Consider the following 15,831-nt stretch of genomic DNA (forward strand, 5'->3'; position numbering starts at 1 on the left):
TGTTACAATTAGTGAGGGAGAGAGAATTTGAACTTTGATTCTCTTTATAAGGAAACGTAGTTAATGTTCCTGAATTATAAATCTCTTGATAGAGTCTATTTTAAGAATGAACTCTTAATATTTAAGGGGCTTACTAAATCCATAATAAAAAGCTCTCAAGAATCCACCGGAAAAATAAGAGATAGACTTTGAAATTTCATTACTGAAATAGTCTAATTGTTTAGGGGGCTACAACCACTAATCTATGATAATAAAAAAGTTAACCCTATTTTTGGTTTGGGATGAAATTATGCTAAAACAATATGAAAAATTGCAACAAAAAAAAAAAAAAAAAAAAAAAATCTTCAACATAACTTAATCAACACCCTACCATATAGAGACTCAATTTTAACTAAAATATGTAGGGGATTATAGGGTAACCAAGAAAGTATGGACATGGCAATTTGCCTATCATACGCGTATGGGACACGGCATACACATGGGACACAGTTACACGCATGTCCTTTCCCTTTTTTTAATAGTCAAACATGGCCAAGACACAACGAGGACACGGCTAGGAGAGGGAAAACAAGTGTGAAAATCCTAACCTGAAACTCTACATTTTGAGAGCATCCTTAACACCTAAAATCAATTTTGTTTGTTTATAAATTGAACTCGGTTAATAATTAATTCAATTACCCAAGTTGATTAATTATTCATATTACATGCAAATCAGTGGAGGAACAGTCAAATCACCAAACTAAACTAAGTGCAATAGAAAATAAATTTGACACGACGAGTCAAATCACCAAACTAAACTAAGTGCAATAGAAAATAAATTTGACTCGACGAGTTGATCATAATAGGAATTTTTTTTTGCAGACAAAAACCCTCATCGGGTGAATTTCAAGTTGCAAATTTCCGAAAAATCTACTAATCAAAAATCAAAAAGTTACAAATATAAGGAATCTCAGCCAAACTAGACTATTCCAAAATAACAACTTAAAGTTGAACCTACAGGCATATACTTGTATCAGTTCCAATATCCAATTGGATTTATTCTTATAGAAACTTCTTTTTGCACAGATCCCAGTGTAACTAATAATACAACAACTTAATTGTTGTCTTATTTCAAAGCTCTTCAATCAATGCTTGTAGATCTAAAGAAGATTAGTACATAACCATAAGACGCACAACATAGCAGCTCTTGTACCCACACATGGCAGCCAAGTGTTTCAATTTTTGATTTATTTAATTTTGAGTGTGTATGCATGTGTATGTTAATATTGATTAATAAAGAATAAATACATAACATAGTAGTTTTTTTTTTTAAAATTTTTTTTTTAAAGAATGGTTTGTATTTTAACTTTTAGGCCACTAGCATCTAATTAAACATTTTTTATTTAGAATACATTTCTAAATTCCAATTAAGTTATTTATTCTTAATGTCGTTAAAAAAAAAAATGATAAAGAAAACAAACAAAAAAAGTTATATTTGTTCCGTGTGCCGTGCCTTTTAATGTGTAAATAAATGCTTCTTTTCAAAATTTTGTCTTTTATATATTAAAGTTCAACACCCATCAAACCTAGTTAACTTTTCACAATTTTTTTTCATTGTCAAGTAGCTAGGCTTTAATATTCTTCAAAAAAAAAAAATTAATAGTTATTTAAAAACAATTATTTTTGTTATAAAAAATTTTATAAGCTTTGAATATATAAATATATATATATATATAATTAAGCAATTAATTAATTAATATAAGTATCCCCATTCATACTCTCATGTTCTAACTTTTCAAAAATTATAGTGACGCCGTATTGTATACATACTCATATCCTTTTAGGTGCTTTTTAGTTGTAAACAATGAAAGTATACAAAACTTTAATGACTTAGAAGTATGAATAAATTCACCATCTTTAAGAGAATATTTTCCCCTCAAAGAGTTTTCTATAGGGTTACAGACATTTGTCTTCATAATATATATAACTAATCCAGCAAATCATCTCAAGTGCTCAGACCTGGCTGTCGAACTTCAGATCATGGAAAGCAATTTTCGCTCAACGAGATTGTAACAAGGCAGCCCATTTAATGGCTAGGCACGCTAAAGACATTGTAGACTGTTTAATATGGGTGGAAGATACTCTCCCTCCCATTGTATCTCAAATTCAATCTGATGTAATTTCCTTGGGTCTTACCCACATTGAATGAAAATTTACAACTCTTTCCCTATCAAAAAAAAAAGTCAAAATTCTTCAAGTAGCAATGGTAGAATTATGTTAATTTCTCTTTGATGGTATAAAAATCTGTAAAAGAAACAAATTGAATATGGAGGCTATATATATATATATAGAGGCAATGAAGAATGACCATTGTCAAGACTCTTTTGGAAAGTACTTTGGTTAACTATAAAATTTGTACTGGTCGTTAGAGACAAAAAATTGTTCCCTCAATTTTCAGAAAAATTCTCTAGAATCTACAATTTCGATCTGTTAACAATCTATCTCGAGCGTAACATGTACAGACCTTACTACAACAAGCCTTATGGGCTCACTTGAGGCGCTGACAAGCGAACATCCAGTGAGCACCCAGCGAAGCTTGTTCGTACCCACTTCAACTCTCACATGTCTTTACTTAAGGCTCGCTCTAGTAGACTCAGTTAATAGAAATTGACATTTCGGTTGTGTTTGGTATTAGCTTAAAACACCGGCTTTTATTTATTTATTTATATATATATATATATATATATATATATTTTACGATTTAGCTTATTTTTGCTATTATTCATATTATTTTTTACTCTTCAACTTATTTTTTCTATTATTTATGGGTCTCATGACTCCTATTACACTTTTTGGTACTATTTATGGGTCTCACTGTACTATTTTAGCTACCATTTAGTTTTATCTATGGTACTTTTAAAAAAAAAAATTCAGTTTCAACTAAATAAGCTGTTCTCAAACGGATTCGTATCGTTGATATGTCCATTCAAATTCTCCATCACATTCATTATGCACAATCCTTGTTTGAGGGGAGCAATTGCCCTCCATCCCCTCCTCATGAAGTCAAATATTCTTGGCTCTGCCATTGCTTTAAAGTTCAAACGGTTAATCTCTTCATTATATTTGTTTACATCTCCTTTTTTTTTTTTTTTCGGTTGAACGTGCAACTCCAAAGGAAGTTGATCTGAAGAGTTAAATAATTTTATATTAGGATTTCAATATTTTAAAATTTATTCCTTAGCCCCATCTAAATCACTATTTAACCTTTAATAATAAAACCTCTAGTTTTTGTTCTGGTATCAAACTCAATTTGTGGCAATTGCAATTTGCAAATTTGTTGATGGCAAAAGATAAGTATGTTGGGTTCTATGACTTTAAGTTTAAATGTATTAGAACTTCATTTTGTAATGTTGGCGAACTATGATCAAAATGTTAAGTCGCTATTGTGTAAACTTCAATTATTTCATAATGAATTTGTTTTACCTTGAGAATAGCTAGGTTAAATCCTCCCCAGGTTTTTTACTGGTTTGGTTTTCCTGGATTATCATATCATTGTGTTATTTATTTTCCACACTTTATAATGATATGATATATTTGTATTAACCTAGATCTGATAATTTGACTAAGTAATTACTTGGCTAATTAACTAGATTAATCTAGTTGTGTTTTAAGGGGTCTAAAAACGTACAAGTGGTATCATAACGGGTTAGCTCTAGTGCTTAGATCCTTTGATCTAAGAGTTGATCCTTAACCCCTGTTGTCATGGAACACGGTCACTATCTTCTTATTCCACCTCACTTTGATGAGAATAATTATGCTTATTGGAAAGTAAGGATGAAAGCATTCCTGAAATCTATTAATGAAAGAGTTTGGAACTCCGTTGAATACGGATGGGAGAAGCCCACTACTCCTATTAGTGAGTGGCAAACTTCTTAGAAAAAAGCAACCGCTTTTAATAGCAAGGCTATGAATGCTATCTTTAATGCTATTTCTATGGAGGAATTTAAGAGAATCTCTAATGTTGAGGTTGCTCATACTGCTTGGAATATCCTCCAAACTGTGCATGAAGCCACGAAGACAGTTAAGATCAATAAGTTACAGTAATTAACAACTAGATTTGAAAGCATTAGGATGTTTGATGATGAATCTTTTGATGAATTTTATGCTAAGCTTAATGATATTGTTAATTTTGCATATAATTTGGGTGAAATCTATTATCAACCTAAAATTGTTAGGAAGATTCTTAGATCTTTGACTGAGGATTTTAGACCCAAGGTGACTACCATCACTGAAAGCAAGGATGTGGATTCCATCCCTATTGATGAACTTGTAGGATCTCTTCAGTCCTATGAGTTAGACCTACCTAAGACTAGCAAATCCAAATCAATGACTCTTAAGTCTATTGATGATATTGATGTGAGTGGATTTGATGATGAACTCTCTGCTACAGAGATTGTCTATCTTGCCAAGAACTTTAGAAACAATAACAGAAGAGCAAGAGGTAAGAATAATGCTGAACCTAGAAATTTTAGGGGGAATGATCCCACTAAGGTTAATAACATTGAAAAACCTAAAAAGAAAGTAGGTCAACCTTCTAATAATTCTATGGGTCAACAATGTTTTGGGTGTCAAGGGTATGGTCATGTGAAATCTGAATGTCCAACATTCTTGAGGTCTAAGGGTAAGACTATGGCTGTAACCCTTAGTGATGATGAAGTTTCTGACAATGAGTTTGGTAGTGATAAGGATGGAAACTTCATTACTTTCATTGTTACTGCTGTAGTTGATAAAAGTATTGCTGTTGAGGAGAACCCTTCTGATGGGGAACTCTCTGAGGATGCAGATTTGCAAGAAACCTATAATAAACTTTGCAAAGTTGCTGCAAAGGATGTTATGAGTGTTGATCTAGGCTTAAAGAAAATTGCATCTCTTGAACTTGATAAGAAAAATTTGCTTGTGAAACTGTTTGATGCTAATGAATTGTTGAATAATGTGAAGACTGAGAACATGCTTTTACTTGATAAAGTTAAGAACTTGGAACTTGAATTATCTGTTGCTAGAGAACAAACAAATAGGTCTGCAAGCTCTAAACTTGATCATATGCTAAGTGTTTAAAAGTCTTCTTCAGACAAAACTGGTTTAGGTTTTGTAAAAAGCATCTTTGTGCCTGAAACTCATTCCACAAACTTTATTTCTTCTTCTGAGCCCCTTGTGAGTGAGGTTGTCAAACTTATAGAAGTCACACCTCCTAGGAAAATTAGGGTTAATCTTCAAGAATCTAAACCTAAGACTCCTAACCCTCTTAAGGGCAAGTTGCATGATAGACCTGGATGGGTTTATCATTTTTGTGGAAAGCCTGGGCACATTCGTTCAAACTGTTTCAAATTGCAAGCTGTTAAATGAGCAAATAAGCCAAAAGTACATGTGTCTCAAGCACAAGATCCTATGGTATTTATTGGTGAGTTAGTAGAGGCTCTAAACCTTTATTCCAATCCTGGAGTTGGTCATCATTCTAATTTGAAGAATAACTTCAATGCTAGAGTTGCATCTAAAAAGTTTTGGATACAAAAAGCTCAATCTTAGTGAATCTTTCTGACATGGTCCTTATGCTTTATCACTCTACTCTTTGTGACCATTTCCCTTTGTTTCTTTTGTTTTCTTTGGTTTTTCTAGGATTTGCATTGCATAACATTCATGCATTTCATTCTAGGAGTGTTTTTGTTATTTTTTTTTTCAAAAATTAAAAAAAAAAAAGAAAAAAAAAAAAAAAGAAGAAAAGGGAAGCAAAATGTGTTTTGCATTATTTTATTTGGATTTGAAATCAAGTTTGGCCATTCTATTTTTACATAACATATTTATGGACCTTGTTTAGCTTGGATTAGCTTATTTATTGCACTTTACTACTTTGAGCTTTGTAGTGCATGTTTTGTGGGAAAATGTTTATAGTTTTTGATCACTTTGTCTTGAACTTGAAGTCACATACCTTTGATTGTTGGACTTGAACTTATTGAGAAATGCATAAATAACCATCTCACCACTGTTTACTAGCCAATCATGAACACCTTAATACATATCATAAGATTTTGTGCTCGAGAAAGAATGTAGCACATGCACAAAAAGAACATAAGGTGTAGCCTCGGTTTAATTGCTAAAATTGGTGTGTACATTATTAGACTATAATTAATTCAATCAAATAAAATTGGTGTGTACATTATCTTGGCTATTTTAATAAGCTTCTGATCAAATAAAATTGGTGCGTACAATATGAGGCAAATTAAGAAACTTACATGATTGCAAGCTTTTGTTCTAGGAGATATGGGAGTTATATGATGTAACTCTTTAGGTGATAATCTCTTTCAAATTTATGTGATGAATTTTGTAGAAATTGTGATTGCTCTCTATTCTCATATCATCTCACATGTATCTTAAGTTTTTGTTAGTTACACAGACTATACAAGTTACTCTTTGCTAAACTTTGTACATGTTATTGTGTGTGATTTTGTTTTGGCCATCCAAGATTGAAACTTCCTTGAGTTTAATGCAAAATGTGTTTGAAGTTTGAGAAGTTAAGGAAAATTGATTGAAAATCTTAGTTTTGGGAGATCTGGATTCAATACTACTATTTTTGAAAAGCATTTCATCTCATACTCATGCATTTTATTCATAAAATACTATGCTTTGAGGAGTTTCTGCATAAAATTTCTTTGTTTTTAAAAAATTTAATTTTTCTAGATTTTCGATCAATCGAACCTGTTTGCTCAACCGATCGAAATTGCGATTAAAAATTTAGTTTGAATTTGCTCATTTCGGTTGGTGCTCGATTGCTGTTGGATCAATCGAAGGCATTTTTGATCAATCGAATCTAATTTTCGATCAATTGAAAATCGCATAGAAAGTTTTTTTAAAACCTTGAGTTTTCACGTGCTCTTCACTATTCAAAACTTTTTCAAAAAGCTCTTTCTCTCTCTCTTTGATTGGTTAGATTCAAAGTCACTATTTTTGTTGTTTTCCCTCAAATTTTTTCAAGGATTTTTGTCTTCATACACCGGTAAGACCCTTTTACCCTCCCTTTTTCATTTATTTTCATTGTTCATGCATTTTTTTCATGCATTTAAGGGCAATTTCTGGACCTATGAAAAATTGGGATTTTTGATGTTTTAAATCTTTTCTTGCAAAATTGATCAATGGGTTTTTGTTATGGGATGATATAAAACTAATCTTTGTGATTTAATTTGATCAATTTGTTGAATTGGGAAAATTTTAATTTTCTAGGGCTTGAAACTACCCGAATTGGGGTTTTTGTTCAATTGAGCATTAATTGATGAAACTGGCTTGTTTGTTTGATTGATTTGGTCATTGTAATCTGTTATCTAACTTGTGTAATGATCAATTGATCAATTTGTTGAGATTTGTGAAAATGGGTTTTCAAAATTTGGGGTTTTTGAGATAAACTCTATGCTTAAGCCAATTTTGTGATTTTAAAGTGCAATTGAACTTATTCTCACTGCATTAGAGCATGCATCATGTGTTGATATTGTTTATGCATCATATAAATTGTTATTTTCTATATTTTTTTTGTGCTAACTTGTAGTCTGCCCTTGGTTTTTCTTGTTTTTGTCCTTTGTCTCTTTTGTGTCTGTCCTTTTGATCTTTAGCATCATGTCTAGGAAGAATAGAGCTAATAGGAAATCCTCCCCTACTTCTTCTCCTTCCTTTGATAGTGAGAGGTTCCTTAGTGAGAAAAACCAGGAAATTTATGAAAAGCTGAACATTCATAGGAATGTATGGGCTAAGAGGAAGGTTGTGTTAGATGAGTTAGATGGTGAGATTCAGAGAAACTTTTAGCGTAGGGGTTGGCTTCCTTTGTTGGACATTTCTCATCCCCATTTGGCTGCCTTGATCAGAGAGTTCTACTCGAACCTCTCTGTCCACTCCTATGATTCCAACACTCGGGTGAAGAGTTGGATATGGGGTGAAGAGTACACCATTTCTCCTATGGTAGTGGCCTCTACTCTTGGGGTGCCTATGGTCCAGCATCCTGTTTATCCTTACAATGAGTCTCCACCCCTTGATGACATTATTTCATATCTTATTGGGACTTCTATCCAGTGGGGTTCTGATCCTCAGATCACCTCTCACAAGTTGACCGAGATTCACTATCTTTTCTTTCGAATTTCTTGCCATTCCATTTGGCCTATCTCTCACCTGCACACTATTCCTTTGGAGAGATGTGCATTTTTGTATGCTCTTATCACAGACGCTTCTATGAGTTTTCCTCATCTTTTCATTCGTTCTTTGATTGAGGTTCATAGGAGTAGTTTTACTGCTCATGCTCTTTTCTTTCCTGTTTTCATTCATAGGATTTTGTTACATTTAGGATTAGAGCAGTTTCCGGCGTCTGAGCCTATTCATATCATAGCTTCTATAGGTGCCACATTTCTTAGGCAGAGGGCAACTCAGATGCGACCTAGCTCTAAACGCCCTAAAGTAAATTCTTCCTCTTCTGGTACACCTCCTTCTCCTCCACCTCCTTCTACTTCAAGTGATTCGGCTACAGATGGTTATGTTGATTCGACTACTACCACTGTTCCTCCACCTTCTACTTCGGATGACTCAAACATTCTTCATATGTTAAAGACTGTCATGACCGTTCAGGCGGCTCATGGTCACCTTTTGGTGGACATGTTTGATGAGCTTCGGTCTTCGCGAGCAGATTTGGAGAGTTTTAGACGGTTACCTCCACCACCTCCTTTTGATGATGAGTAATTGCCCTTTGGCAATTCATCACAAAAAGGGGGAGTACCTATGGATAAGAAATTTTATTGATAAGGGGAGATTGTTGTTGTTTTGGAGCTTTGAAGCTTTTAGATTGTATCTAGGTGCTTCATCATGTATTTATTTTTTGGCCCATGATGTATTTTTTTTTTATTTGAGTTGTCTATGATAGGGGGAGATACTGTGATGTATTTATTTCTTGTTTCACATTATGCTACATTGATTATTGATTTATATTTATGAGGTTATTCATGATATATGTCTTATAGTTTATGTTGTGTGAAATCAAGAATTTATTTTTTTTTACTTATATTTTCCACACATGCGTTTATGTGTTTGTTAAGTGTTACAAGAATATAAAGGTTGATTTAGTCGTGCTGCTACACTTGCAATTGATAGATAGTGGTTAGGTTGAATTTGTTGTGTTGGGTAATGTTTTTGTAACTTTGAGCACTTTGTCTAGTTTGTGTTTTACCACGGATTGCCAAAGAGGGAGTTTGTTGGGTTCTAAGACTTTAGGTTTAAATGTATTAGAACTTCATTTTGTAATGTTGGCAAATTATGATCAAAACGTTTAGTCTTGTTTTAGACTTGCTCAAAGTATGTTTTTGTATAAAGTTGGAATCGAGTGTACTGCAGGATTTACTGTGTAAATCTGTCTAGCTTGATCGATTAAAAATTAGACTCGATTGATCGAAGCTTGTGCAGATTTTTTTTTCTGCAGAATTTTCCAACTCAGTCCAAGCCTGTTTGACGTGTAGGGTTTTATGTTTTGCCCTAAGTATAAAAGGAAAAACCCTAGCCACGTTTTGAGGTGGCTCTCTATGCTGTGTGTGTGAATCTCTTGTGAAATCTAGAGGTGTTTGCCTTCATACACGCTTAGGGTTTCCAATCTCAAGATTGATGTCAAGAGTTTGGTGATCAATTTAGTTGCTATTTTCAAGAGTTTAAAGATACACAAGCGGGAGTGCTTGAACTTACTGTGAATCCAAGAAAGAAGTAGTCTGTGGACTCAGAGCTGTCACGCGGTCGTGGTAGTAAGTTTCCTACTCGATGTAGCAATAAGACGTTAGTGGTCTAACTTGCTATTGTGTAAATTTCAATTCTTTCATAGTGAATTTGTTTTACCTTGAGGATAGTTAGGTTAAATCCTCCCCAGGTTTTTTACCGGTTTGGTTTTCCTAGGTTATCATATCGTTGTGTTATTTATTTTCCGCACTTTACAATGATATGATATATTTGTGTTAACCTAGATATGATAATTTGACTAAGTAATTACTTGGCTAATTAACTAGGTTAATCTGGTTGTATTTTAAGGGGTCTAAAAACGTACAAAGTAATTTCAAGTTATGCCCTCGAATGATATATTTTTGAGGACTGGATCAAGTTACTGAAGTATTAGACATATCATTTTATTGGTTCTAGAAGATTTTAATTTCCAACTGAAAAATCCTGGATGAGTTTTGTATGATTCGGAACAAAATACCAAGATTAATTTTTTCGTTATTACTATTCGATAATTTTTTTAAATTTTAGAATTTTAGGTTTTATTTCATTATTTGCTATACTGGTTTTGTATTTCACATTGAACAACAACTAACGATGATAAGCATTGATTGAGGAAAGAAATTAACGTAGTCCATGCATATTGCTCAATACAAGTATTACACAACTAATGGAATGATACAATTGGGAATCACAAAATATAGTACTATAAGTACTCTTAAAATTCAAAATTCTAACTCGAAAATTCGGTATTTGCTTGGCTGGAATAAAAACTTGGACCAGTAATATGAGCGGATCAAATCAGCCCAAAGATTAGAATGTAACACAAGAAACAAAATCACGGGAGCACAGGCAAGTGAAGCAATGGCATATGGAACCCATTCCAACTTGTAGTTAAAGATCAAAAAGATGGCAGCAATAAAGGCTAATACCATGGTCGTAATAGAGATGAAGAGTGTTGTGAGTCCGAACATCAATCTTGCATGCAATGAATACACAAACTCATTTTGTGCATAGCTTGAAGTGAGAATGGACAGTAACAACACTATTGATGCTGCAGAGGTGAAGAGTGAAACTGCATTTGAAAGGATAAAAATCATAAACCACTGCTCTTTGCTAAAAAAAGGAGTATTTGATATTTTATTGCTGGCACCAGGAACAGTGAGAGCTGCAGCGAAGACCACTGTAGAAATGAGTGTTGCCACAAGCATACATGAATTGGCTGTCTCCTTCATTGCTTCTTCACCTACTTTAAGTAATTCTCTATGTGTCTTATTGAATACTTCTCTGGGTGTCATTCCCTCTGAATTTTTCATAGACATATGAAAAGGTCGGGAAATCTTTTCCACTGCCTAGAATGATACACATTGTGAAAAGTTACGTAGGGAATTATATTAAAACAGGAAAATGAATATTACATAACATATCTAAGATGGAAGTTTTAAATAATATAAAGACATTTCCCATTTGAAATGGATCAATTTTATAGTTCAAATTTAATTATAAAAAATTAAAAATGCATTTTGTATCATTTAAAAGTTTACATGACATGATGCTCTCTATACTGTTAGATTCAAAAAACAAGAACTTAAACTTCCACATGTTATGGTAAATTGAAAATGATATCTATAATGTTTGGAAAAGGAAGAAGAAGATCTAGTGGTACAGAATACCTTAAACCACAATAGCTCTCGTTGCATCTGAAGGTTTGCTCGTGGGGCACCAAGTCTTTCCACTGGTGGCAACTTTCCAGCTAAGTGCAGCATGTTGTTTTTGTCATCATCAATATTTCCTACTATGTAATCCTTAACTGCTGCTATGTTTTCTATTAAATTGAACACGTGTACTTGACGATGCAAAACAGCAACATGAAATACGCTTTGCGCTTTGTCATTAAGTTCCCATAAAAGATCAGGATACTTGCAAAGAAGCAAAGCTAAAAACTCAACATTTCCTGACATTGCAGCATCAAAAAGTACTCCTGAAGGCTTCCGTATTAGGTTTGAAATTTCCTCATCTGATCGCTCCAGAACTTGCTTCCAAATCATTTCAAGTAATTTACGAGCCGATATTGGCATTGATCCTTCCTTATAGAAGCCTTGGAACTCTAGAAGTAGGGAATTAAAGTATCAATCGGGGGAAAAAATGATCTCTATATAAGAGAAACGGGAAGCAACAAACTTGTTCTTCATATAATGAAAGCATTTAATTACAGATATCATTCATATAAGCAGGTTCTTCCACAAACTTGTTCAAATGCTAATGAAAATTTCAATTTGTCTAAAAAAAAACTATATAACACTAACTAGTAAAAATTGATATGTTGCCTTGGGAACATATTATAGTACGGTATACTAAACACTAATGATTATTTGGTATTACTCTTTTCTTTTAGTTTTTATTTTTTTTATTTTTTTTTTTTAAGCTTAATTGTTTATATATATAGTTTTTTAAATTCTCACTTTTTTAAAGAACAATTATATTTTAGCCAACTTTAAACAAATAAACTATAAATAAAAAGCTGCAATCTAAATGAACACGTATCTATTGTGAGACACGGTTTAGAAAAAAGTACTTAAGCTGGTGTCTTTTGCCTTGATCCTTAGCCAACTGCTGCTTGAAATGTCTGGGGCCTTTTGAGCCAGCACATGCAAAGCTGTTTTCCCATCATTATTCTCGTCTCGTGCATAAGCCATTGTTGGATATTTTTCCAGTATATCCAATGCTATATCTATAAATGGAAAAGTAATTTCCAATATATAGTCAGAAACTTTGATTATTTGGAGTAATTAATACACACAAAATTTGATTACATTTGTTACATCTGTTGAGTTTGCAAGCTTTTACAAGTTTTCATCTGGATCTCTCATTGACATTACTTTTTTATTTACCATTAAAAATTTGTCACATTAACATGCGTTGAATTTTTGAAAAAAATATGCTTTACCTCCTACACTTACTTACCACACACACAGAGAGGCAGCAAGGAGCTTGTCCAGACTTGAAGACTTCCAACGAAAGATCATAGTATCATTTTTGAAATTTAGTATATGAGTTAGTGCAGACGTAGTTAATTTGTCATTGGAAGCAAATCTGGGATTGGCAATTTATTCTAACATAGATTGTATCTAAAATTTTCAAAGTTCCAGAAAATATTGGGATATTCTATACTAAAAATTACTATCTGATACAAAAGCAAGATAGAAAGTACGTAACATGTTTATCAGAACTGTAATTTGTAAATTCAAATTTGGGAGCACGAAGGAAAGTATCATACCGTACAGATCGCTGTTAAGGATAATAAAAAATAGCTTAATGCGTTCACAACAATCTAGGCGGTCAAACTCAGTTTTTGAGTAGAGATATCCTGCCATTTCATTGTGTCCAGCTTCAGCTGCCATGCCAAACGGTATCAATTGCCTAGTACCACGGATCATTGTGAGTGTATTATTTTTTGCTATCATTAACTCTGCAATATCAACCTCTCCAGATACAGCAGCAATACTAAGGCCTGTGTCTTTATTTATATTTTCAATAGCAAGTTCTTCCACAGTCACATATTCCACCAGTGCTTTTATAAAATTTTTGTTCTTGGCAGTAACGGCTATGTGAAGCACTGTGTCCTGCCCTTTTGTTAATCTAGCATGAAGCATGCCACGATCGTTATCCAAGAAGCTTCTTGCAATTTCCCAGTTACCCTTAAGTGTAGCTAGACACAAGGCCCGGCAGTCATCTCTTTTTTTCCCTGCAGAATTTTAAAGATATTAGAGATTAAAGTATTTACAATTGGTGTTTTCCGTTTAATCCATATAAATCACATAAGTCAATATCATTGCATATAAATTTATTTGGAAATTAACTATATATATATATATATATATAACAAAGTTTAATTGCAAAATTGATTATAGCCTTAAATTACAATCTTATTCAATAAAATAAATATTACTACATATTTTGAAAATCTAACCATTGAATTATATATTCTTTCTTTCTCAAAAAAAAAAAAAAAGAATTACATATTCTTTATACTCTTAATACACATATGAAATTTTGTGTTAATAAGATGTTATTTATTATATGATCTATAAGTTTATATTTTATGTATAAATTATAATTTTAAACTATAATAACTTGCAATTTAAACAACTTATTAATGACATAATTATTGATCTTTAATTTTTTTTAAAATTTTATAAGTATAAAGGATAAAAAAATATATATATAATCCAATGGTGGATAAGTTAAGACTATAGCCAATTTTATAGCTAAGTTTCGTCCATATATATATATATATATATATATAGAGAGAGAGAGAGAGAGAGAGAGAGAGAGAGAGAGAGAGAGAGAGAGAGAGAGAGAGAGAGAGAGTCATTTGGAAAACATTATATGAATCCATTTATTTTGGAAAAGGGTGTCAATATAAATCATTCATCTACCCTAAACCATGAAATGAATTCATACTAATGGAGACAATCCTCAAAGTTTTGGGAATTGGAAAATCCCTTTAATCCATGTAAATCAATATCATTTTTATTTGATATAAATTTAAATTTTAAATATATAATTGAACAACTAAAAAATTCCAATTGTTATATAAATGAATTCTTCATTAAATGGAACTTTATTAACACAAAGAAAAATCATTTACAGTTTATTTCATCGTTTCTAGATTGTGTATTTTCCTGTTTGAATGGAACTTTATTATAAAACCGAATTTGTAAGAAATTTATTTTTATGATTATTATAATTATTATTCTTGTCGAGTATTTTGTTGTTGTTGTATTTGGATTGCACATATAGGAACAGTTTATTTAATTTTTTGTTAAGAACTTATTACTGAAAGTATGTTAAAGTATACTCATACTTTGAAAAGATGAAAAAAAAAAAATGTGAAGTTTTAAAAAGTTACGCATGATATTATTGCAACTTAACCCGGACGTTTTTTGTTGTTGCTCGTGTCTTTAGTTGGGTTCTAAGCTATTGCCTTGCTCGTTCCCTAATCATAGTTTAACCCAAACATTACATTTTCAGCCCAGAAACAAAGGGGGAAAAAGTACATTGATGAAATTTATATTGAGACAAAGAAGAAAGAATTACTGTCAAGTTCCAAATCTGTCTTGGATGTGGGAAGAAATTCATCCCGCAAAAAACGATCTGAGGTTGGCAGACTTGGTTGCACAACAATATCTACTAATTGTTCCTTTTTCTCTGTCATCATGGCTGCATTTGAGGAATGAACTCCATATAATTAAAAATGGACACTTAGGTTTTCAATAATTTGATAGTTACGATAATGAGGAAGAGGGTTTAAATTGTTGACATCTGCATTAAAATTATCATAAAGTGCTAGTTGAACTACAATTGAAGTCAAGTTGTGGACTCACCCGAAATTTTCCAAAAATATTGCTGAGCTTTCGAGGCAGAAAAGAGAGCAAAAAGGGCTTGATGTAGCTAAGAAACGAGAGAAATGGTCGGTATGGTTATGGACTAGAGTGTGACAGTTTGTGGTTTATATTATCGTAAAAGGAAATTATGGAATATCTATCCAAACCGTTCATTCCAAAAAACAGAGAATCGATCCAAATTTCTACACACCGTAGAGCACCAACTTCAGCAAATTTTTGAATCCCATTCACTAAATAAAAATCAAACTCAACTTTATTCCAGTCGTAATCATCAAGCCAACTAAAGTGCATGTAAAACAACGAAAGTGAAGTTTCTTTAATGATGAAATTAAAGAGAAATTATTGTAGAGAATGAAGAGAAGAAGCGTGAACATAAAAGAGAAGGAGAGGACACGAGAATTATATGATTCAGCTTGACCTTTTTATGTTTCTGATGGCATTCTCAATTGTGTTACAATTAGGGCCGGCTATATGCTATAGGCGAATAAGGCGGTCGCCTAAGGCCCTAAAGTAGAAATTAAAAGTCCCCCAAATTTTAATCAATAGATTCACCACTAACATCACATTTTTATTTATCAGTTATCACTATCAAGCTATCACATCAACTGGTGTGAAAAGTTTGTCAAATAAATTTTTTTTTTTTTGTGTCTTTAAGCTTTATAAA

General features: G+C 32.5%; 1 protein-coding gene across 1 annotated transcript; it reads right to left on the reverse strand.

Moving 5' to 3' along the window:
• Positions 1 to 10,370: 10,370 nt before the first annotated feature.
• Positions 10,371 to 15,236, reverse strand: LOC126706514 (ankyrin repeat-containing protein NPR4-like). The gene is made up of 6 exons (XM_050406021.1): positions 15,147 to 15,236; positions 14,860 to 14,982; positions 13,037 to 13,504; positions 12,335 to 12,490; positions 11,433 to 11,866; positions 10,371 to 11,111 (listed from the first exon to the last, which is right to left on the reverse strand). Exons 2-6 carry the CDS (start codon positions 14,978 to 14,980, stop codon positions 10,485 to 10,487), a joined length of 1,806 nt encoding a protein of 601 aa, XP_050261978.1. The 5' UTR covers positions 14,981 to 14,982; positions 15,147 to 15,236; the 3' UTR covers positions 10,371 to 10,484.
• Positions 15,237 to 15,831: the final 595 nt, after the last annotated feature.

Source organism: Quercus robur, chromosome 11 (genome assembly GCF_932294415.1).
Source record: "Quercus robur chromosome 11, dhQueRobu3.1, whole genome shotgun sequence".
NCBI classification, from domain to species: Eukaryota; Viridiplantae; Streptophyta; class Magnoliopsida; order Fagales; family Fagaceae; genus Quercus; species Quercus robur.

What these genes read in the sequence shown, in the direction of transcription:
- LOC126706514 (XM_050406021.1), bottom strand. Translation starts at nt 14,980, where the DNA reads ATGATGACAGAGAAAAAGGAACAATTAGTAGATATTGTTGTGCAACCA. An exon ending in CCTTAACAGCGATCTGTACG is followed by an intron (nt 12,491 to 13,036) that starts GTATGATACTTT and finishes TTCCATTTATAG; the next exon opens with ATATAGCATTGGATATACTG. An exon ending in GGCAAAAGACACCAGCTTAA is followed by an intron (nt 11,867 to 12,334) that starts GTACTTTTTTCT and finishes CCCTACTTCTAG; the next exon opens with AGTTCCAAGGCTTCTATAAG.